General features: G+C 35.3%; 1 protein-coding gene across 1 annotated transcript in view; it reads right to left on the bottom strand.

Moving 5' to 3' along the window:
* Positions 1-26,631, bottom strand: part of L3MBTL4 (L3MBTL histone methyl-lysine binding protein 4) — a 450,379-nt gene that overhangs the window by 337,416 nt on the left and 86,332 nt on the right. Inside the window, exons 3-4 of the mRNA XM_081263742.1 lie at positions 8,779-8,837; positions 7,675-7,777 (exon numbers count right to left, since the gene is read on the bottom strand). Of these exons, the coding sequence (XP_081119868.1) occupies positions 7,675-7,746 (72 nt within the window). The 5' untranslated portion in view covers positions 7,747-7,777; positions 8,779-8,837. The remainder of the gene's footprint in view (positions 1-7,674; positions 7,778-8,778; positions 8,838-26,631) is intronic.

The following is a 26,631-nucleotide window of genomic DNA, read 5'->3' as shown; positions in this document are numbered from 1 at the left end:
TAAATGAGTGTTTCAAGCTGCTAAGTTTGTGTCAATTCATTATTCAACAATAGAAAATTGAAACTCTCCTACTTAATCTTTAGGATTCCACCCAGCAAGCTTTATGTGATCCTCCCTCCTCCCCGTCTGCTCAGAGTAAGCTGGGAACATGTGGAAGCATAGAAATACCTTATAGAAATCTATTGTTGGGCCTACCACACTGCACTATAATCATTACTTTTATTCATCTCTCCCATTTGGTGAGCAGGCAGTATGTCTTAAATATCTTTCATCCCTTAAACAGAGCTTGACACCTAGTGTATTTCAGCAATATTTGCTAAATGAAAGCACAAAGGCAATATTCGAGAACAGTACTTTTCTGCCTGACAGATTTCGAAACCAAAGTTAATGATGGGTACCTCTATGCAATTAATAAAGCAGGCCTCTCACATTCTAACATGCACGTGAATCACCTGGGGATCCTGTTAAAATGCAGATCTTGAATAGTAGGTCTTAGATTATGGATTTCCACAAGCTCCCTGCAGATGCCATTGCCACATACCAGTGGCAAGCCTTTCTGCTTTTTTCCAGGACAGAGTGGGAGTGAGGATGGTAGTCACTCAATCACATCTACCCTTATTCTGCTGTGTGGGATGAACTCTTGAATCAGGGCTAATTTTCTATGGTAGCTCTTTACATCAAATTCATCCATCTTTATTCAGTCAATACATGGGAAATCCACATAATTCAAAACAACGAAACTCTCTACAGCAAAACTGAAACGGTAACAAGAAACAGCATTCAAGAGTTGATTATGCTCACACAACAGCCACTGAAGCACTTTTATAATCACTGTTTCATTGAAAAATAAAAAGAAATATGTAATATGCTATCTGTCACTCAGCTAATGGATTATGATACTTGATTCATACTTCCTTATTTGCTATTGAAATTCTGACTAGAAAGTGGAAAAAAAACCACTCCCCACCAAAATAACTTTTCCCTTCACTTCAGATTTAAATTACCCAGGTTTCCTGTGTCTGTATGTTCATTAGGTGGATAAGTGTTATGGATATGCAGACACACACATATACATACAAAAGATTATAATTCTGAATATCTATATAAGTATATATTTCTCTTATGATATATTGACTTCACTGGGGATGGGTAATGAATATTTAACCAAGGGGTATTCTACCACTGAGCTATGCCCCCAGGCTTTTTAAATTTTTATTTTGAGATAGGTCTTGCTAAGTTGCCCAGCCTGGCCTGGAACTTGTAGTCCTCCTGCTTCAGCTTCTGGAGTAGCTAGGATTACAGGTGTATGCCACTTCATACAGCTTTATGCTTTAAACAATTTTTCAAACAGAAAACTATTTAATATCACATGAAATAGTAGGAAAAATGTTGAATTTTGTGCCAGGACGAATCCTGAGGTAAAATCCTAGCACCACCAATAAAGAGCTATTTAAGTCTGAACATATGATACAAATGCTCTTAACCTGATTTTTCTGATTTGTTAAAACAAAGACATTGGACTAAATGTTCTCCAAAGTTCCTACTAGCATTATATGCTTCTGTCTGAACTAATTAATTATTTCATAAAGGTAATATATCTATAATGCTACTAATTAATAAAGAATGAATTTTCAAAAACAGAAGGAAAAATGATCATTTTACTTTATTTTCCCAGACAGAAGACATGAGGAAATCAATATGAACTGAGAAAAATAAAACCACCATTGTGATTTCCCAGGTTTCAAACCTTAGTTCCAAAACCTGAAAATAAAGCTTTAGGAAAGAAAATAATAATGTTCTCAAAAGGGGGTGATAATGGTTGAAGGTACATAAAATAAGTCTTTGCAATTGTGCACTCCCACTCAACAACTTCAAACCTGTCCCACAGGAAGAAAGGATCAGAGGTAGGAAAACAACCAAAAAGGCTGAACATGCTGTCCCTCCTAATTAGTCCAATGTCTTTATTTTAACTTAGCACATTCACTGTCACATAGGAGTCCCTGGAGCTTTAGAGGATCCGTGAGAACCCTTCTGTCCCTCCCCCAGAAGAACCTGAAAACTGCCCCAAAGGCGACACATACCAGTTTCATAAACTAGGAAATGCCAGAATCCTATTTAATAACTTAAGTAACACACTACTATTTTAATTTAACCTGTTGCTTTGTGGGTTTTTTTATTTTTTTTTTTGGCTCTAATCCAATATCCAATGTGAAATATGATAAATGAAATTAGCCTTTCAGATAAAAATGTAGGAATTTATGGGATTTTTTCCCATTGCTCTACTGGAATAGTCAGAGAAGAAAATGCTTCCATTTTGTCCAAATATTTGATAATATACCTATATCTCTGAATGAAATCTCCCTTAGTATTTGCTAAGGCACATACAATGCTAAAGTAGCCTTATAAATATCACCTTCCAGTGGTTCCTCTGACTATAAAAGAATTCTATGGGCTGTTGCAAAATTACACCAGTCTCATGTATAGAAACAATATGATGAAAATGTAAGTACTGCTGAAAAATAAGAAATGAAAACAATGCTATCCTAAATATTTTTATCAATATCTTATTTTAAAATGTTATGAAGGAGATTTTATTACACTCTATCAAAACTATGGTCAACCATGATTACCTGCTGTCTTTTATCAAGGCCAATAGTCACCATACCAAGTACAATTCTCTCTGCTCTACCACCAACACCCACTAAGTATGCACCCAGATCTATGCCAGTCATCTTACAATCTCATTACTCACCAAACTTTAAACTTACTGAAATGGAAAGACCCTTAAAAATCTTCTGCAAACAAAGTGGGGCCCTGTGGTAAAGAGATTGTCTTTGGTTGCAAAGCAAATAAGCAACAGAGACTAAGATAAACTCCATGCTTCTAACCCCCATCCTATGCTCATTCTACAACACTGCCAATAGCAACATCTGCTGCAGTCAGACAAGGCATTAAAATCTTGCCATAGTCACACGTCATAGTCACTTCCAACCTCACAACTTTGCTCATGCTGTCTCTTTGGCCCAGAACCTCCCTGCTCTGACCCCCTCAACTTTCTTATCTCTCAAAGTTAGGAAGCACCTAGAAGTTACTATGTAAATGCAATTGCCAGGATGGATTTAAAGCCAGAGGAAGAATGTATTACATATGGACATCCAAGGTACTCTACATACTTCAAGATCAGACCAAGGCCCCAGTGACCTATCTTTTTCTGAAAGGTAACCATACCTTAGAGCACTAATGTGATCCATAATTGTTTAGTCACACTGTATTTGTCTACAGAAGTTAGCTCTCTTTTATTTAGCAAGATATTAAAATTCTTTAGAGAAATAAAAATATCTCATATCTCTATCTTCCAAAATTTATAACTCAATATTTAAACATTGATTTGCTGATTTTAGAAGGTTCAGAGAAAGAATGAGAACTAACATTTCTTTAATGTCAGATATTGCATACACACAATAGGAAGCCATATATTTTATTCCTGTACAGTGAAATAAAACATCCTTTTTATTTGTTAAACTTGCACTTTTATGAAGGAAATTTGAAATTTTAAAGCCTACATAATGTTTGGGGGTTTTGTGCCCAGAACACCCACATACACACTAAACATCTATAAAATTACTATAAAAAATGTTGTTTCCCCAATTACTATCTGCCTACACTATGCTAGTCAATTCTAATGGAGGTGGGTGGAAAAAGCTAGGAAAGGGCACCCAAAATGACACTGATCTTTGTGCTGGATGCTGCACAAAGGCATAATATGTCAAGGAGTTTCAAAGAATACCTTCTTCAAGGGTATTCTTTCCTGCCATAGGACAGCATTAAGGAGACCAGTTCCAGAAACAAAAGTTCACGTGCACAGAAGAAATGAGTGAGCAAAGATATGAGACAAGTAATAAAACCCAGGGAAAAGCAGCACTCTGGCAGATACTGTTAGGGAAAAGATAAACTAGGGTGACCTCTCTGCAGGATGATCTTAAATGGTTAATCCATATTTTCAATTTTAAATCCACTGATAAGGTTTTATCTGTGAATCAACTGCAAAGGTATTCCCAGATCAAAAAGACATATGAATATGAAAACTAGTTGTAATGTGGTGTTTAACCACAAAAATAAAAATAACCCAAATCCTCATAGTAAAGAACTATTTAAAAATTATGGTATATTCACAGAATGAACACTGTGTACCATCAAAACTAATAAGAAGGTACACATCTCCAAGATACATGTAATAATAGCAAAAAAGGCAATACAGAACAATGTGTAGAATATGAGCCCACTTGGGATATGTATTGTGTGATGTGTATGTTTATGTGCATAGCAGGTGTGGGTTTTTAACTTTCTCTTTTGTTTTTGTGTGCTATAGATATAAAAGAAATGATCAACAGTGGTCCTGTGGTCCCACTTTCACAAAAATCCTTGACAGGTTAGTACACATTTGATTGGGTATGGTGGAGAATTTAGATCTCATTTCAATACCTGACTGTACTATTTGATTTTTTTAACCAAATGATTTGGTTGTTTGTTTTTGTTTTGTTTTGTTTTGGTTTGGTTTTTGGTACTAGGAATTGAACTGAGGGGTGCTTAACCATTGAACCACATCCCTATCTCTTTTTATTTTTTAATTTTGAGGCAGGGTCTCCTGAGGTTGTTTACAGTCTCACTAAGTTGTTGAGGCTGGCTTCAAACCTACAACCCCCCTGCTTCAGCCTCCCAAGCCACTGGGATTACAGGCATGTGACACTGCACTGGCATATAACTGAACTTTGAAGAGTATAAATAAATATTTTTAAAATTCTATACAGAGATACTTAGAAAATATTAATCCAGGAAAACATTCACTGACAGATACTATTAGCATATCAAAATTATTGGATATTGAAAAAATTAAATTACTGTCTCAGAAGCATATGTTTAGGAATGTCCAACTGTGCATTTGCTTGATGCTTTATAATTTAATCTGCCAGTGGGCTTTTACTTGGTTGAAAGGAAATGTTACTTATAAAATCCGAAGTGAACACAAAAGTAAAGGATTTTATTTATATTTTAAGAAACCTAGAAATATCCAAGCATGACTGGATCCTCTCTCCATAGTGAATATAGATAGGCCCTGATGTGAGCTAGCTCTACTGTTGAATTCAACTGATGAAAATGGGTACTGTAACTAGCAATGAGCCTCAAAGTGACTGTGCAATGTGAAACTCATTTTCAATGTGCACCTTTTAATTATCCCATGAGAATATCTGTTAAAATAACAATGTGATCCAAACACCTTAAAATTTAAATTGTAATATGGTCTTTTGAAAAATAATTTTCATGCTATTAATCCAAGAAATCCATTTGCCTAAAAATACCATTAGACACCAAGAACATTACTTAACAGATACTATCAGAAATCCAGCTATTCAGGGCCCCACACTAAAGCACACCTGTCAGCACTTTTTAAATTCAAAAAATGGGAAAATCCCACTTTAGGGCAGGAATAATGGTAAACATATCAGGATTAAGTTAGAAACTGAGTTGGAATTTAAGAGAAAATAGGGATTTGTACTAAAGCTAACTGACAGAAAGTTAATATCAAGGTTATAGAACAAGAATACTGAGAGAAAGTGATAATCTTAGCAGTTTAAAGACAAATGACACTGATTTAAAGACCTAAATATTTTTGAAAGAGAGGCGGTGTCCTCAAATGTTAAACTAAAATAATATAAAAAAATGAAGGAGCCAGAATTGATAATTGCATTTCATCATTCAACCGTTAATCATCACACCCTGTTTTTTCAGTCCAGAAACTGGTTGATGACCTTTCATCATGAAATAGTTGCATGGTATAGTTCTGTTGCTCATGTCACTAAAAAGGTCAAAATAACAGCAATGTATTCACCAGTGGCATATGAATACCCATTTTTTTCCTCCAGCATTGCAAGCACTGAGCCCAGAATTCTCAGTGAATGTGAACTGTCAGTCAATTTGTATGGTTTGTTTAGAGTGCTGCAGTACTAAAAGTGTTGTCACTCAACCAAATGAAGAGCCACAGGCTCAAGGAGAGCACGTGGGCAAGTAAAGGTGCCTCGAGTAAGTCACATGATATAATAAGACTCACATCTTCCCACCACAGCTAAGCTGTACAGTTCATCTGCTGATGATACATTAATATATAAAGCATTTCTTTATGATTATGGATAAATATAAAACTATTCTGTAGGCTTCAAGCTGAAAATGATTATGTTCACTGTAGAGCATGGAAATAGAACTTTGAGTGAAAAGGTACCAGAATCGCTCAATTGTTAAAATATAGATTGCTGGGCCCCACCCAGAGGATCTGAATCAGCAGTTCTGGATTAAGGCCAATGAATGTGCATTTCTAACAAACCCCCAGGATATGCTGGTGCTGCTGTGTGGGGACCACAGGAGTACTGAACACATCAACTCCTCATATTCTGTCTCTTCAGAGGGCACACGACACAGCAAACCAAAGGCACTGAAAAAAAAAAATGGCATCCTTACAAAGCATCAGAAAGGCAAAATGCTGAGTAGGTCTAGTCCAAGTGACCTCTTAAACAGCCAGTGTTCTCTGCAGTCCATCTGGAGCACTAACTCTCCTGGCATTGATCTAAAGATGTAACCACCGAGGGAGCTGGGCTCAGCTCTATCCTGATCATCCTACCTCACAGCAAGGCTGATCCCAAGGAAACAGCTCTTAAGCTTGTTACCAAATTATAATTAACATCTTGAAACTAAGCTCACACCAAACCAGTACTTATGTCTAGGGTTCATCCAACCACACCAAACCTGGCACTGAACCACAAAATGTCCTCCTTTACGTCACTTCACCAAGCACAATGTCTAAATATACAACCACAGACCACATGAAGACCCCAAACCCAAATAAATGATGAGAGCCCATGAAGAAACACAATTGAGGATGCTGTTAATTGTCTACTATCCCAAAAATAGCCACTAGAGATGTCTCTGGGCCATACTGCCAACTTTTAAATTCCCAGAAATAGATAAAGATGTCTCAAGGAAACAGCACAGGGAAGGGAACTAGATACATGATGAACATTATACCTTCTAGGTGTCTATAAGTTGCTGTGAAGGGTTTTTTAGGTGTGATTAGCATCTAATTAAGTAGACTTTGAGAAAAGCAAACTACCCTCCATAGTGTGGGTCAGTCTCATTCAACCAGTGGAAAGCCATAAGAAAAAACATTGAGGCCCTAGAGAAAGAAAAAAATTCTACCCCCCAGACTGATATGGGACTCAAGTCCACAATGCCACCTCTTCTCTGAGCCTCCAGCCTGCCCTGCAGATTTTGTTGGCCCCCAAAACTGCATGAGCCAATTCCTTGAAATAATTCTACATACAGGTGATAGATGACAGACAGACAGATATTCTATTAGTTCTATTTCACTGAAGAACCCTAATAAAACCACGTACAGTTAATAGTCTCCATTCCCCTATTTGATAATGATCTTCTTTCACCTTTAAAATTAAGATTACCTTTTTAAATGTACCAAACTTTAATGATACTATAGAGTTACGTGAAAACTCAACTGCAGCAAGTAGTTTTAAGTGACTGAAAATACTGGCTATATGAGCTGCACCATTCCACAGCGCTTTTCAACAGTGACTGCAGACTGTGAGGAAGGGCCAGGAGACAACATCTCACCAAGCATCCATCCTGATCCAAGTGCTCTTTGGAATCCATGCCAAGCTTTCTCTTCCTGTTGGGCTGTTTCATTGCCACTTCAGCACTTCTTAGCAGCGTTCTTCTACAAAAGAAGGCCACATCAAAAGATAGGGGAATACCGCCCCTTCAGAATTACAAAGCAAATAAAAAAGTATGCCACTATAGTTCTGATATGGTGTGAATATCCCCAAGGGTTCATGTGTTGAAGCTTGGTCCCCAGTGTGGCAATGTTGAGAGGTGATGGGACCTTCAAAAGGGAGACCTAGTGGAATCACGGCCCTTGAAAAGGATCAACATATTTCTCCTGCGACCCCAGTTAGTTCCCAACAGAGTACTTATTTTATACATATAAAACCAAGCTGGGTGGAGATGCACACCTGTAATCCGAGCAATTTAGGAGGCTTGGGGCAATGGGATCACAAGTTTAAGGCCAGCTTCAGCAATTGAATGAGATCCTAAGCAACTTAGCAAGATCCTGTCTCAAAATTTTATAAAATGTGGCTCTGTGGTTAAGCACCACTGGATTCAATTCCCAGTACAAAAAAAAAAAAAAAAAAAAAAAAGAAAAGAAAAGAAAAGAAGCCTGGCCATTCCAGCTTCTGGACTTAAGTCTCTTCCCTCACATGTGTATTCCCACAATTGTGATTCCATCTGCCATGAGGTCTTCAACAGAACCAAGGTGATGCAGTCATCATGCCCTTGAACCTCCAAAACTATGAGCTAAATAAACCTCTTTTAAAAAATAAATACACTTTTTCAGGTATTTTGTTATAGTAACAAAAACTGACTAATACACATATTTCCAATTACTTCTTATAATTAGTTATTATAAGTAACCTGATTATGAGCTGACAAAAAATTCATTATTTGTTTTATAATAATAAAATCATGTGACAGAGATGGGTTTCCTATCTCATCTAGAATAAATATAACAAAGAAACTAGATATTAATGCCTTGGGTTTTATCTGTGATAAGAGTTTTGGAGGGGGGTCATATTGGGTTTTTCGGTTTGTTTGTTTGTTTGTTTGTTTTGCTGATGATCAGTAAGGATTCACTGCAATCTGTAGAGTCTCTGTACTCACATAGTCTGTCCTTCAGGAATGGTAAGACGTCTTAGTCATGCAAAGCATAGCACAGCAATCTGAAACAGATAAAAAAGATAAAAAAGCTACCAATTTGATTTATAATGACTGCTCTTCACAATATTACTAAAGAGTTGTCCAAGTTCTTTGAATAGTTATTGGAATAAGATTTTTATAAAGCAGGCTGACCATTTTGGAGAACCAATGAGTAGTACTATGAGTACTGACATTTAAAACCCATTCATTTTGAATGATTCTAACAATGTATATATATATATTTTTTTTAATTTAACAAGCCTTAAATTATAAATATCCCTCATGTCTGGCAACCAGTAATACTGTGGACGTCTACACAAATCAACAGCTTAGGCTTGGTGCCTTTAGTAAAGTATTCTTGCATGAGGATACACAAGCCTAGCCCAGCCTGGCTTGAATTTCACAATAAATAACACCCCATAGCTTGTTAAAAAGAAATAATGTCTACTGATGTTTTTCTCCTCACATTCAAGGTGATCTGCCTTGCTAATACCAAGTAATTATCTCAATAACCCTGGTTTGTTTAATATAAGTAAGCCTGAATTTATCATATATCAGAAAAAAAAACTACTATTATACCAAGAAGTAGTTTCAAAATACAATTTGGTAACAACAGAATTCCCATTAGATTTAGAAATAATAAACCAAAAACATAAAAGTGCCTAACAATCCATATAACATATTGTTGCTAAACAATAAAAGAATCAAATACAAAATGCAAATCAAAATCAAACAAAGGAGATGAATGATACATTGGCAAATAGTCTGAAACAAAAAAAAAAAACTTACACAGAGGTTTGCTATAAACCCTTAGGATAACAATCCACAGAATGTATTCTTTTTTATAAATTTATTCTACTTAGTTATACATGATAGCAGAATGCATTTCAATTCAATGTACACAAATGGAGAACAACTTTTTGATTCTCTGGTTGCACATGATGTAGAGTCACACCATTTGTGCAATCATCATTATCTAGGGTAATGATGTCCATCTCGTTCCACCATCTTTCCTAGCCCCATTCCCTCTCCCCACGGGAACCTCCCCCCTTGGCCAATTCAAAGTTCCTCCATTCTTCCCATGCACCCAGCATTAAGGATCAGCATCCACTAATCAGAGAAAACATTCTGCCTTTACTGTTTTGGGATTGGCTTATTCCATCCATTTACCAGCAAATGCCATAATTTTATTCTCTTTTAATGCTGAGCAATATTCCATTATGTATATAGATCGCAGTTTCTTTATATCTATTGATGGGCATCTAGATAGGTTCCACAGTTTAACTATTGTGAATTGTGCTACTATAAACACTGGTGTCGCTGCATCACTTTAGTATGCTGTTTTTAAGTCCTTTAAGTATAGAACAAGGAGTGGAATAGCTGGGTCAAATGAGGGGGTTCCATTTCAAGTTTTCTTAAGGAATCTCCATACTGCTTTCCAGAGTGCTTGCACCAATTTGCAGTCCCACCAGTGATGTATGAGTGTACCTTCTCCCCCACACCCTCACCAACACTTATTGTTGCTTTTATTCTTGATAACTGCAATTCTTACTGGAGTTAAATGAAATCTTAGAGTAGTTCTGATTTCCATTTTTCTAATTACTAGAGATATTTTTTCATATATTTGTTGATCAATTGTATTTCTTCTTCTGAGAATTGTCTGTTCAGTTCCTTAGTCATTTGTTTTGGGGTTATTTGGGGTTTTTTGGTGTTGAGTTTTTTAAGTTCTTTATATATATCCTGGAGATTAGTGCTCTATCTGATGTGTATGTGGTAAAGATATTCTCCAACTCTGTAAGCTCTCTCTTTACATCATCAATTGTTTCTTTTGCTCAGAAGAAAATTTTTAGTTTGAATTAATCCAATTTATTAATTCTTAATTTTCTTTCTTGCACTTTAGGCAACTTGTTAAGGAAATTGAGGCCTAATCTGACATGAGGAAGATTTGGGCCTACTTTTTCTTCTATTAGGTGCAGGGTCTCTGGTCTAATTCCTAGGTTCTTGATCCACTTTGAGTTTTGTGCATGATGGGAGATAGGGATTTAATTTCATTTTGCTACATATGGATTTCCAGTTTTCCCAGCACCATTTGTTGAAGAGGCTATCTTTTCTCCAATGTATGTTTTTGGTGCCTTTGTCTAGTATGAGGTAACTGTATTTATGTGGGTTTGTCTCTATGTCTTCTATTTTGTACCACTGGTCTACATGTCTATTTTGGTGCCAATACCATGTCGTTTTTGTTACTATGGCTCGGAAGAATATGGTGATGCCTCCTGCTTCACTTTTCTTGTTAAGGATTGCTTTGGCTATTCTGTGTCTCTTATTTTTCCAAATAAATTTCATGATTGATTTTTTCTAGTCCTTTGAAGAATGTCATTGGAATTTTAATTAGTAATACAATTAAATCTGTATAGCACTTCTGATAGTGTGGCCATTTTGACAATATTAATTCTGCCTAACCAGGAGCATGGAGATCTTTCTATTTCCTAAGGTCTTCTTAAATATCTTTCTTTACTGTTCTGTAGTTTTCCTTGTAGAGGTCTTTCACCTCTTTTGTTAGATTGATTCCCAAGTATTTTATCTTTTTTGAGGCTATTTTGAATGGGGTACTTTTCTTAATTTCTCTTTCAGTGGATTCATCACTGATGTATAGAAATGCTTCTGATTTATGAGTATTGATTTTATATCCCGCTACTTTGCTGAATTCATTTATTAAATCTGGTGGAATTTTTTGGATCTTCAAAATACAGAATCATGTCGTCTCAAATAGTGATAGTTTTGAGTCTTCTTCTCCTATATGAATCCCTTTAATTTCTTTTGCTGGATTGCTCTGGCTAGAGTTTCAAGGAACATGTTGAATCGAAGTGGTGAAAGAGGGTATCCCTGTTTTGTTCCAGTTTTTAGAGGGAATGCTTCTAATTTTTCTCTATTTAGAATGATGTTGGCCTTGGGATTAGCGTAGATAGATTTTGCAATGTTGAAGAATGTTCCTACTATTCCTAGTTTTTCTAGTGTTTTGAACATGAAGAGGTGCTGTATTTTGTCAAGTGCTTTTTCAGCATCTATTGAGATAATCATATGATTCTTGTCTTTATGTCTATTGATGTGATGTATTACATTTGTTGATTTCTATATGTTGAACCAACCTTGCATCCCTGGGTTGAACCCACCTTGCATCCCTGGTTGAACCCCACTTGATCATGGTGCATGATCTTTTTGATATGTTCTTGTATGTGATTTGCCAGAATTTTACTGAGAATTTTTGCATCTATGTTCATCAGAGATATTGTTCTGAAGTTTTCTTTCCTTGACATGTCTTTGCCTGGTTTTGGTATCAAGATGATGCAAGTCTCATAGAATGAGTTTGAAAGAGTTCCCTCCTTTTATATTTCATGAAATAATATGAGGAGTATTGATATTATTTCTTCTTTTAAAGTCTTGTAGAATTCGGCTGAGAATTCTTCTGGTCTCAGGCTTTTCTTGGTTGGCAGGTTTTGATGGCATCTTGCTTGAAATTGATCTGTTTAAATTGTGTATGTCCTCCTAATTCAGTCTAGGTATATCACGTGTTTCTAAAAATTTGTCAATGTCTTTGAGATTTTTTATTTTATTGGAGTATAAATTTTCAAAATAGTTTCTAATTATCTTCTGTATTTCAGTAGTGTCCATCATGATATTTCCTTTTACATCATGAATTTTAGAAATCTGAGTTTTCTCTCTCCTTCTTTTTGTTAGTGTGACTAAGGGTTTATCAATTTTATTTATTTTTTTCAAAGCACCAACATTCCTTTGATCAATTTTTTTAACTGTTTCTTTTGTTTCTATTTCTAGGGCTTTGAGATTTAATTCTGAGATGGTCATCTCAGAATGTATTCTAATCAACAAAATGGAATATGTCTTTTGATAGAAACTTAACTTAATATCCTTGGCAGAGTATCATTGGAAGACATGGATTATTGTTCGTATCCAATAATATATGGGACCCTAAGGATTGTACCAGCCACATGCCTCCTTGATGGGTTTAAAGATAGATAAAGACTTTAGAATCAAGAAAATTAATGTCAATTTATAAAACACACTAATGAAGCATATTAGACAGAGAAAAAGGCAAACAATGACTGAGTAAAGCTTTGCCCAGTGGGTTTTGGCTTTGAAAGAACACCCAGGCATTAACTACAATAGATCAGATGATTTTTAAATGAGCATAATTAGAGAATATTCTAAATAATGTTTCATATTTTTTAAAAATGAGACAGATGAGTATACATAAATTATTTGTATTTCTGAACAAAATTTGGAAACAGTGCTGACTTTTCAAGTTAATCATCTTAATCAGTTTGACTTCCCGTTACAGTGGAACTCTCCATCTGCACATTGTCAAATACATGTCTTCCTGACACTCCCAGTGAAGACATATTTTTATTTAGAAGGCATATGGACATTTTCAATTCTTCATATTAAAGGAATCTATAAATAAGAAAAATAATTCACTATGTGCTGACATCCAGATGCAAACTGATAATTTTTTCAAAAATATTTATTGATAATATGTTATCACCAACACAAGCACAGAGGCTTCATGATATAGTAAGGATGCTTTATCAGACATCCTAGAAAGGGAGCTACATAAATTTTAAATGAATTTAACAACAAAACATTGAACAGAAATAGCTGGTTAATTATATTGATTTCCCACTATTTCAAAGATGTTACCAGACTAAAATTCATTTGTCTAGTTGATACTCAATATTAATAATACCAAGTGGTTGATGTTTGAATAAATTAATAGATTATTACAAACTGAATGCATGTTGACAAGTTATGTAGGAATTACTGATTCCTCTTCATGGTATTGATAATGACAGCTAACATTACTTGAGTATACTTACCAGGCACAGCTACCAGTTCTGTAATATACATTTGCAATTAACACACAGGACAACCCACAACCATAATCACACCTATTCTGGGGCCAAGGAAACACAGAGGAATTAAGTAACTTGTCAAGGTTTCACAACAGGCAAGTACCAGGTAGTATAACCAGAGTACCTCTATAAACAATATATGATGCAATAGCTTTTAGAACTGTAGTGTAAATTTAGTTATCTGAAACTATGGCATTCAGTAAACTTGCCAAACTCCTGGTGTATGTAAGAATGTAAATCAGAAACTGACACTAAACTTCCTGTGAGACCCTTAACCTTCGCACACCGCTCATCGGCATAGCTGCTCTGGTTACATCAAGTTAGCCCCTTACTCTTGTAACTACTTTTTTTGCCTTTATTATCTATGTTTAAATCTTTAAAAATCAATAGTTAATCCTATGTTAGGTGTGCACTCATAACATCTTATGAGAATGACACAGGAAGTCCCAAAATTCAGGGTCCAAGGGTATTACACAGGATTGTGTGAAACTGAGAATGTTCTGAAAGTTACTTACCTAGATACACCTTTAAATCCAGTCCTTTCTGTCACCAGTAGAACTTCTGTAAAACTCAGATTATGAGAAACATAATCTATCTATCTCTATCTCTCTCTCTCTCTCTCTCTCTCTCTCTCTCTCTCTCTCATACACACACACACACATCTTTCGTAGTGCTTCCTAGTTTGGAGACAGTAACATCAGCATTAATTTGCTCTAAACAAAGAGCAAAATTAAAGTATAAGCACCAAAGAACACTCTCTGTACACTCTCTGTACAGCAAAGCAGAAACAGAGTGGTAAGTGAGGCTAAGACCCTGAGTCCAGAGGTTTCCAGAGCAAGAAAGAGGCAAAGGAAGTTAAGAATTTAGCATCCATGAGGAATGAGAACCAAAGTGGTCAATACAGGATGGAGTGTGGAGTCAGTATTGCCCCTTAAAGCCAAGAGGTGGAAGGAGGATCCTCAGATGACCACTGGAAGTCATATAAACTGCCACAAAAATGCATGGAGCTATTGGCTATATCTATGAGTCTAAGAAGGTAGAAAGACATAAACATAAACTCTTGACAGGAAGTAGTCTCCAGCAACCAGTGAAACTAATCAAAAAAACTCAAAAGGCCAGGGCAAAGTGGGCACATGCACACTGAAAGAACACAAACTTCCATTCCAAGTGTACTCACAAACCAAAATATTAAATTATATAAACCAGATGCTAAGAGACAGCTCACAACAGTACATATAGGATCCAGGATCTCAGTAGGCCCGGTTTACCCCTCCCCTGGGGGTGCAGGCACTGCCACAGCCTAGCCTTTGGCACAGGACTATCCTTTCCTGCCAGCAGACTACTGCAAAAGGTCAAGCCCAGAGGCCCAGATCCATCCACTCCAACTTGTGCAGGATCCAGACAAAGATGCAGTAGCCTTCTTTGAGGGACACCATCAGGGTCTGGAAGCCCACAATCAAGGTGGGGTACAGACAATCTACATGGGTACTAGAAGAATATAGGGAAGAAACTGTAATATCTTAGATCCACACTGCAAGAAAGGAAGACACATATACAACATGAAAAAACAAGGGAGGAAAGTGACCCAAACAAACCAGGACACTATAGTAATAGAACCTATAGACAGTGAAGTTGATTAAAAGTCAGAGAAGAAGGTCAGAAGGTTCATAATTAAAATGATCTGTGAATTAAAGAATGACCTAAATGAGCAAATACAAGCAAAAATTCATCACTCCAACTATGAGATAAGAGAGCAAATATAGGTAGCAAAAGAACACTTCAAGAGAGAGAGACTCTGAAAGAAAAAAAAAATACTTGAAATGAAAAATACAGTGAATCAAATAAAAAACTCAATATAAAGCATAACCAACAGACTAGATCACAACAGTTACTAATAGGGCATTATGTAAAATTGTGGATGTGTAACCCACGTGATTCTGCAATCTGCATTTGGGGTAAAATTGGGAGTTCATAACCCACTTCAACCTAATGTATGAAATATGATATGTCAAGAGCTTTGTAATGTTGTGAACAACCAATAAAAAAAAGGAAAAAAGAAAAAAAAAGAATGTCAGATAATGAAGACAAAGTATACAATCTGGAAAATATACAACAGAACATCCTCAGTAAAATATTCCAAGAAGAGGAAATGAAAAACAATGATGAAAATCAGCAGAGAGAGGGATTACACTAAAGGAAAATCTAATCAGAGGAGAAACAAAGTCACATTAAAATACCAAAAATCAACAAAAATGGCTGGGAATACAAATCATGTCTCAATAATAACCCTGAATGTTAATGGCCTAAACTCACCAATCAAAAGACATAGACTAGCAAATTGGATGAAAAAGAAAAGACCCAACAATATGCTGCCTCCAAGAGACTCAACTCATAGAAAAAGACATTCACAGACTAAAGGTTAAGGGTTGGGAAAAATCATACCACTCACATGGACTGCAGAAGCGAGCAGGGTTTCCATCCTCATATCAAATAAAGTAGACTTCAAACTAAAGTCAATCAAAAAGTATAAATAAGGACACTACATACTGCTCAAGGGAACCATACACCAACAAGACTTTAACAATTATAAATATATATGCCCCAAACAACTGAGCAGCTGTGTTCATCAAACAAACTCTTCTCAAGTTCAAGAGTCAAATAGACAACAACACAATAATTATGGGGGACTTTAACTAGATACATTTCCAAACAAAAGCTGAACAAAGAAACTACAGAACTCAATAATACAATCAATAACTTAGACTTAACTGACATATATAGAATATTTCATCCTTCAACAAGAGAATACATTTTCTTCTCAGCAGCACATGGATCCTTCTCTAAAATAGACCATATACTATGCCACAAAGCAACTCTTAGCAAATATACAAAAGTAGAGATACTATTCTGCATTCTACCAGATCATAACGGAATGAAAGTAGAAATCAATGATAAAATAAGAAATAAAATCCACTCCATCACCTAGAGACTAAATAATATGTTACTGAATGAAAAATGGGTTACAGAAGACACTGAGGAGGAGATTAAAAATGTCTAGAGGTGAATGAGAACACAGATGCAACATGTTGAAATCTCTGGGACACTATAAAAGCAGTTCTAAGAGGAAACTTCATTGCATGGAGTTCATTCCTTAAAAGAAGACAAACTCAACAAATAAATGACTTAACACTACATCTAAAAGCCCTAGAAAAAGAATAAATTAATACCAAAAGCAGTAGGAGACAGGAAATAATTAAAATCAGAGCTGAAATCCATGAAATTGAAACAAAAGAAACAATTGAAAAAATTGACAGAACAAATAGTTGGTTCTTTGAAAAAATAAATAAAATTGACAGACCCTTAACCTTGCTAATGAAGAGAAGGAGAGAAAAAATTCAAATCACTAACACACGTGATAATAAAGGAAATATCACAACAGACATACAGAAATACAGAAAATAATTAGAAATTACTTTGAAAACTTGAACTCCTATAAAATAGAAAATATTGAAGGCATCTACAAATTTCTAGAGTCATATAATATGCCCAAATTGAATCAGGAAAACAAACACAATTTTAAAAGATCAATTTCAAATGACTAAAGAGCAGCCTCTGCTTGCTTCTGCAGTCCATAGAAATAGAAAAACCTGCACTATACAGATTTAATACAACCAAGAAAAGCCAACCAAGAAAAGCCCAGGACCAAAGGGATGCACAGCCGAGTTCTACAAGACCTTTAAAGAAGAACTAATACCAATTCTCTCCAATTTATTTCAGGAAATAGAAAAAGAGGCAGCACTTTGAAACTCATTCTATGAAACTAGCATCACCTTGATACCAAAAGCAGGCAAAGACACATCAAAGACAGAAAATTTCAGACCAATATCTCTGATAAACACAGATGCAAAAATTCTCAATAAAATTCTGGCAAATCATATACAAGAACATATCAAAAAGATCGTGCACCATGATCAAGTGGGATTCATCCCAGGGATGCAAGGTTGGTTAAACATACAGAAATCAATAAATGTAATTCTTCACATCAATATACTTAAATAATCATATGACCATCTCAATAGACAAAGAAAAAGCATTTGACAAAATGCAGCACCACTTCATGTTCAAGACACTAGAAAAACTAGGGATAACAGTAACATATCTCAACATCATAAAGGCTATCTATGCTAAGCCCCAGGCCAACATCATTCTAAATGGAGAAAAATTGAAGGCATTCCCTCTAAAAGGTGGAACAAGACAGGGATGCCCTCTTTTATCACTTCTGTTTAACATAGTTCTTGAAACACTGGCCAGAGCAATTAGAGAGACAAAAGAAATTAAAGGTATACACATAGGAAAAGAAGAACTCAAATTGACACTATTTGCTGACAATATGATTCTATACCTAGAACACACTAAAAGTTCCACCAGAAAACTCCTAGAATAGTAAATGAATTCATCAAAATAGCAGGATAAAAAAAATCAACACCCATAAATCAAAGGCATTTCTGTATATCAGTGACAAATCCTCAGAAACAAAAGGAAGAAAACTACCCCCATTTACAATAGCCTCAATAAATAAATAAATAAATACTTGGGAATCAAGAAAAGAGGTGAATGATCTATACAATGAAAATTACAGAACCCTAACTAGAGAAATCAAAGAAGACATTAGAAGATAGAAAGATCTACCTTGCTCATAGATAGGCAGAATTAATGTTATCAAAATGATCATACTTCCAAAAGCACTATAGAGATTTAATACAATTCTGATCAAAATTCTAATGACATTCCTCATAGAAATAGAAAAAGTAATCATGAAATTCATCTGGAAAAATAAGAGACCCTGAATAGCTAAAGCAATCCTTAGCAGGAAGAGTGAAGCAGGTAGCATTGCTATACCAGACTTTAAACTAAACTACAGAGCTATAGTAACAAAAACAGCATAGTATTGGCACCAAAACAGATTGGTAGACCAATGGTACAAAAAAGAGGACACAGAGACTAACTTACAAAACTATAATTATCTTATATTAGACAAAGGTGCCAAGAACATGCACTGGAGAAAAGATAGCCTCTTCAACAAATGGTGCTGGGAAAACTGGAAATCCATATGCAAAAAAAAAAAAAATGAAATGAAATCCCTATCTTTCACCATGCACAAAACTCAACTCAAAATGGATCAAGGACTTAGGAATACAACCAGAGACACTTCGTCTAATAGAAGAAAAAGTAGGCCCTAATCTCCATCATGTGGGATTAGGCTCCAACTTCCTGAATAAGACTTCTGTGGCACAAGAATTATAATCAAGAATCAATAAATGGGATGAACTCAAGCTAAAAAGTTTCTTCCAGCAAAAGAAACAATCTGTGGGGTGAATAGAGAGCCTACATCTTGGGAACCAATCTTTACCCCTCACACATCAGCTAGAGCACTAACCACTAGGGTATATAAAGAATTCAAAAATCTAAGCACCAAAAAAAACAAATAACCCCATCAATAAATGGGCCAAGGACCTGAACAGACACTTCTCAGAAGACGATATACAATCAATCAACAAATACATGAAAAAATGTTCATCATCTCTAGCAATTAGAGAAATGCAAATCAAAACCACCCTAAAATATCATCTCACTCCAGTCAGAATGGCAGCTATTATGTATACAAACAACAATAAGTGCTGGCGAGAATGTGGGAAAAAAAGGTACACTCATACTCTGCTGGTGGGACTGCAAATTGGTCCAACCAATATGGATAGCAGTGTGGAGATTTCTTGGAAAACTGGGAATGGAACCACCATTTGACCCAGCTATCCCTCTCCTCAGTCTATACCCAAAGGACTTAAAAACAGCATACTACAGGGTCACAGCCACATCAATGTTTATAGCAGCACAATTCACAATAGCTAAATTGTGGAACCAACCTAGATGCCCTTTGATAGATGAATGGATAAAAAAATGTGGCATATATACACAATGAAATATTACTCAGCAATATAAGAGAATAAAATCATGGCATTTACAGGTAAATGGATGGAGTTAGTGAAGATAATGTTAGTGAAGTTAGCCAATCCCAAAAAAGAAAATGCCGAATGTTTTCTTTGATATAAGGAGGCTGACTCATAGTGGGATAGGGAGGGGGAGCATGGGATGAATAGAGGAACTCTAGTTAGGGCAGAGGGGTTGGAGGGGAATGGAGGGGGCAGGGATTTAGCAAGGATGGTAGAATATGATAGACATCATTATCCAAAGTACATGTATGAAGACACAAATTGGTGTGAATATACATTGTATACAACCAGAGATATGAAAAATTTGCTCTATATATGTTATAAGAATTGCAATGCATTCTGTTGTCATGTATAAATTAAAAAAATTACAAAAAAGACGCTAAGAAAATTTGTAAAAATCAAGCATTAGGGAAAGATTTTAGTCCTAAGGAAACTTAAATAATAGAAAACAATGATGAATATTTTAGATAAATGTTTAGAGTATTCAAAAACATAAATGAAGCACCAAGGTGAGATACCAGAAACCTGCAGGGACACTTTAATGGCACAGAATGGCAGCTATTATGTATATATAATTTTATATATATAATAATTTAAGATTATCAGGTAGAAACTAATGCCTAGGTTCCACATTGCTTGAAGGAAAGACACACGAAAAGCAAGAAAAGACAAGGGAAGAAAGTACTCCAAACTAGCCAAGGTGATACAATAATAGAAATTTTTTTTGACAGCATGGTAGATGAAATGTTAAAGTTCAAAATACACATAATTAAAATAATCTGCAAAGCAAATAATGACATAAGAGATCAAATAGAGGCAACAATTGATCACTCCAACTAAGAGATAAGAGAACAAATACAGACAGCAACAGATTATTTCAAGACAGAGACAGAGATTCTTAAATTTCTGGAGGCATATGATCTGCCCAAACTGAATCAGGAAAAATACACAATGTAAGCATTTAAACAGATCAATTTCAACCAGGTCAATACCCATAAATCAAATGCATTTCTATATATCACTGATGAATCCTCTGAAAGAGAAATTAGGAAAACCACCCCATTCACAATAGCCTCAAAAAAAAAAAAAAAACTTGGGAATCAACTTAACAAAAGAGGTGAAAGACCTCTACAAGGAAAACTACAGAATAGTAAAGAAAGAAACTGAAGAAGAACTTAGGAGATGGGAAGCTCTCCCATGCTCCTGGTTAGGCAGAATTAATGTTTTCAAAATGACCACACTATCAGAAGCACTAACCAAATTAATTTGATATCAATTAAAATCCCAATGATATTCTTCATAGAACTAGAAAAAAGCAATCATAAAATTTATTTGGAAAAATAAGAGACCCAGCAATCCTTAGCAAGAAAAGTGAAGCACTAGGCATCACAATACTAGACTTTATATTACAGAACCACAGTAACAGCATGGTATTGGCACCAAAACAGACATGTAGATCAATGGTACAGAATAGAAGACACAAAGACAAACTCACATAAATACAGTTTTCTCATACTATACAAAGGCACCCAAAATACACATTGGAGAAAAGATAGCATCTTCAACAAATGGTGCTGGGAAAAATGGAAATCCATATGTAGCAAAATGAAATTAAACCCCTATCTCTCACCCTGGACAAAACTCAAAGTGGATCAAGGACTTAGGAATTAGACCAGAGACCCTGCATATAATAGAAGAAAAAGTAGGCCCAAATCTTCCTCATGTCAGATTAGGCCCCAACTTCCTTAACAAGATTCCTAAAGCATAAGAAATAAAATTAAGAATTGATAAATGGCTGGATTCAAACTAAAAATCTTCTTGTCAGCAAAATAAACAATCAATGAAGTGAAGAGACAGCCTATAGTGTTGCAGCAAATTTTTATCACATGCACATCAGATAGAGCACTAATCTCCAGGATATATAAAGAACTCAAAAAACTTAATACCAAAAGAATCAAACAACCCAAAAATAAATGGGCTAAGGAACAGAACAGACACTTCTCAGAAGATAATATACACTCGATCAACAAATATATGAAAAAATGTTCAACATCTTTAGTAATTAGAGAAATGCAAATCAAAACTACTCTAAGATTTCATCTCTCTCAAGGAAGAATGGCAGTTATAAAGAATATAAGCAACAATAAATATGGTCAAGGATGTATGTGCTAGTGGGGCTGCAAACTGGTGCAACCAATCTGAAAAGATAGTATGGAGATTCCCTGGAAAACTTGGAATGGAACCATCTCATTTGACTTAGCTATCCCACTCCTTGTTCTATACCCAAAGGAATTAAAAACAGCATACTGTAGTGATGCAGCCAATATCAATGTTTATAGAAGCACAATTCACAATAGCCAAACTGAGGAACCAATCTAGATGCCTTTCAGAAGATTAATGGATAAAGAAACTGTGGTATATATACACAATGGAATATTACTCAGCATTAAAAGAAAATAAAATTATGGTATTTGCTGGCAAATTGATGGAGTTGGATAATATCATGCTAAACGAAGTAAGCCAATTCCAAAAAACCTGATAAGAGGATCCTAATTCATAATGGGGGCAGGTGTTGAGTGGAGGAACTTCAGATCGGGCAAAGGGGAGGGAGAAGAGGGAAGCGGGCATGGGGATAGGAAAGATGGTGGAATGAGATGGACATCATTACCCTTGGTACAGGTATGATTGCACGAATGGTGTGACCTTTCTTTGTGTTCAACCAGAGAAGTGAAAATCTGTACTCCATTTGTGTACAATGAATTAAAGAGCATTCTGCTGTCACGTATAACTGATTAGAATAAACAAATTTTTTAAAAGAAATATAAGACTTATAAACTGAAAATTATAAAACAATGTAAAACAAAATTAATAAAGAAGTAAGCGAATAGAAAACATTACTTGTAAAATAAAGGTTCATTGACAACTAAAAAAATAAAAAATAAAAATAAATAAACATTATTTGTTCATTGATTGGAAGATTTAGTAATTTTAAGATGACACTTTTCCCCAAATTGATAAAAGATTCAACACAATCACTAACAAAATCCCAATGGATTTCTTGCAGAAATTAATTAAATCATCCTAAAATTCACATGGAAATGCAAGTATTCCAGAATAGTAAAAACATACTTTTTTAAAATACATGACAACAGTGGAATGCATTACAATCCTTATTACACATATAGAGCACAATTTTTCGTATCTCTGTATATAAAGTATGTTCACACCAACTTATGCCATTATACATGTACTCTTTTTTGTATTACAATTCTCAATACACACATATACCACAATTTTTCGTATCTCTGTTTTAATATAAGGCATGTTGGCCCCCAAATCAAATCTTCATACATGTACTTTGTATAATGACGACAAACACATTCCACCATCATTGCTAATCCCTTTCCCCCTCCTTTTCCCTCCCACCACTCTTCCCTATCTAGAATTAATCTAATCCTCCCATGCTCTCCCTCCCTACCCCACTATGAGTCACCCCCCCTTATATCAGAGAAAATATTCAGCATTTGTGTTTTGGGGATTGGCTAACTTCAATTAGCATTATCTTCTCCAACGCCATCCATTTACCTGCAAATGCCGTAATTTTGTTCTTTTTTAGTGCTGAATAATATTCCACCGTGTATAAATATCACATTTTTTAATCCAATCATCCACTGACGGACGTATAGGTTGGCTCAACAGTTTAGCTATTGTAAATTTTGCTGCTATAAACATTGATGTGGCTGTGTCCCTGTTGTATGCTGTTTTTAAGTCCTATGGGTATAGTTCAATAAGAGTAATAGCTTGATCAAATGGTGGTTCCATTCCCAGATTTCCAAGGAATCTCCATACTGCTTTCCAAATTGGCTGCACCAATTTGCAGTCCCACCAGCAATGTATGAGTGTACCTTTTCCCCCACATCCTCGACAACACTTGTTGTTGTTTGTCTTCATAATAACTGCCATTTTGACTGCAGTGAGATAATATCTTAGAGTAGTTTTGATTTGCATTTCTCTGATTGCTAGAGATGATGAGCATTTTTTCATATATTTGTTGATTGATTGTATATCCACTTCTGAGAAGTGTCTGTTCAGGTCGTTGGCCCATTTATTGATTGGGTTATTTGGATTTTTTGTTGTTGTTGTTGGTGGTGGTGGTGGTGGTGGAGTGTGTGTGTGTGTGTGTGTGTGTGTGTGTGTGTGTGTGCTTAGCTTGTTAAATTCTTTATATATCCTAGAGATTAGTGCTCTATCTGATGTGTGAGGGATAAAAATTTGCTCCCAGAATGTAGGCTTTCTATTCACTTCACAGATTATTTCTTTTGCTGAGAAAAAACTTTAGTTTGAATCCATCCCATTTGTTGATTCTTGGTTTTAATTCTTATGCTATAGGTGTCTTAATAAGAAGTTGGGGCCTAATCCCACATGATGACGATTAGGGCCTACTTTTTCTTCTATTAGATGCAGGGTCTCTGGTTTAATTCCTAGATCCTTGATCCATTTTTAGTTAACTTTTGTGCCTGGTGAGAGATAGGGGTTTGATTTCATTTTGTTGGATATTTCGTTGCATACAGATTCCCAGTTTTCCCAGCACCATTTGTTGAAGAGGCTATCTTATCTCCAGTGCATGTTTTTGGCACCTTTGTCTAATATAAGATAATTGTAGTTTTGTGGGTTAGTCTCCGTGTCCTCTACTATGTATCATTGGTCTACAGGCCTGTTTTGGTGCCAATAGCATGGTGTTTTTGTTACTATTGCTCTGTAGTATAGTTTAAGATCTAGTATAGCGATACCACCTGTTTATGTCTTCCTGCTTAGAATTGCTTTAGCTATTCTGGGTCTCTTATTTTTTCAAATGAATTTAATGATTGCTTTTTCTATTTCTATAAGGAATTCCACTTGGATTGTGATTGGAATTGCATTAAATCTGTATAGTGCTTTTGGTAGTATGGGCATTTTGATAATATTAATTCTGCCTATCCACGAGCAAGGTAGATCTTTCCATCTTCTGAGGTCTTCTTTGATTTCTCTCTGTAGGGTTCTGTAGTTTTCATTATATAGATCCTTCACCTCTTTTGTTAAGTTCATTTTCACATATCTTTTTTTTTTTAGGATATTGTGAATGGGATAGTTTTCCTCATTTCCTTCTCAGAGGATTTGTCACTAATATTATGGGTGTTGATTTTATATCCTACCACTTTGCTCAATTCATTTACTAGTTCTAGAAGCTTTCTGGTGGAGTTTTTTGGGGTCTTCTACGTATAGAATCATATGGTCAGTAAATAGTGCTAGTTTAAGTTCTTCTTTTCCTATAATTATTCCTTTAAAATTTTTTGTCTAATTGCTCTGGCCAGTGTTTCAATAACTATGTTGAATAGAAGTGGTGAGAGAGGTCTTCCCTGTCTTGTTCTAGATTTTAGAGGGAATGACTTCAATTTTTCTCCGCTTAGAATTATGTTGGCCTGAGTCTTAGCATAGATAGCCTTTATGATGTTAAAGTACGTTGCAGTTATTCCTAGTTTTTCTAGTGTTTTGAACATAAAGGGGTGCTGTATTTTGTCAAATGCTTTTTCTGTGTCTATCAAGATGATCATATGATTCTTATCTTTAAGTCCATTGATGTGGTGAATCAACCTTGGATCCTGGGGATGAATCTCACTTGATCATGGTGCACAATCTTTTTGATATGTTTTTGTATCTGATTTGCCAGAATTTTGTTGAGGATTTTTGCATCTATGTTCATTAGAGTTATTGGTCTGAAGTTTTCTTTCTTTGAAGTGTCTTTGTCTGGTTTTGGAATCAGAGTGATATTGTCCTCATAGAATGAGTTTGGAAGTACTCCCTCTTTTTCTATTTCCTGAAATAAATTGAAGAGTATTGGTATTAGTTCTTCTTTAAAGGTTTTGTAGAACTCGGCTATATATCTGTCTGGTCCTGGGCTTTTCTTGGCTGGTAGTCTTCTGATGGCTTCTTCTATTTCCTCACTTAATATTGGTCTGTTTAAGATGTGTATATCTTCCCGACTCAATCTGGGCAGATCATATGACTAAAATAATTTATCAATGCCTTCACTGTCTTCTATTTTATTAGAGTATAAGGTTTCAAAATAATTTCTAATTATCTTCTATATTTCTGTAGTGTCTGTTGTGATATTGCCTTTTTCATCATGTATGCTGGTAATTTGAGTTCTCTCTCTTCTTCTCTTCATTAGCATGGCTAAGGGTCTGTCAATCTTATGTTTTCAAAGAAACAACTTTTGGTTTTGTCAATTTTTTCAATTGTTTCTTTTGTTTCGATTTCATTGATTTCAGCTCTGATTTTAATTATTTCTTGCCTTTTACTGCTTTTGCTACTGATTTGTTCTTTTTCTAGGGCTTTGAGATGTAGTGTGAGGTCATTTACTTGTTCACTTTGTCTTCTTTTAAGGGATTAACTCCATACAATGAATTTTCCTCTTAGTACTGCTTTAGTGTCCCAGAGATTTCAATATGTTGTGTCTGTGTTTTCATTTATCTCTAAAAATTTTTAATCTCCTCCTTGATGTCTTCTGTAACCCATTGTTCATTCAGTAGCATATTGTTCAGTCTCTATGTGATGCAGAAATTTTTATTCTTTATGTTGTCATTGATTTCCAATTTCATTCCATTATGATCTGATAAAATGCATGGTAGTATCTCTACTCCTTTGTATTTGCTAAGAGTTGCCCTGTGGTATAGTACATGGCCTATTTTTGAGAAGGATCCATGTGCTACTGAGAAGAACATGTATCTGCTTGATGCTGGTTGATATACTCTATATATGTCAGTTAAGTCTAAGTTATTAATTGTGATATTGAGCTCTATAATTTCTTTATTCAACTTTTACTTGGAAGATCTGCCTACTGGTGA

This window comes from Spermophilus citellus (assembly GCF_964194105.1).
Source record: "Spermophilus citellus genome assembly, chromosome: 12".
Classification (NCBI taxonomy): Eukaryota; Metazoa; Chordata; class Mammalia; order Rodentia; family Sciuridae; genus Spermophilus; species Spermophilus citellus.
The sequence above is the reverse complement of the archived record's forward strand: the minus strand, read 5'-3'. Positions and strand labels throughout refer to the sequence as shown.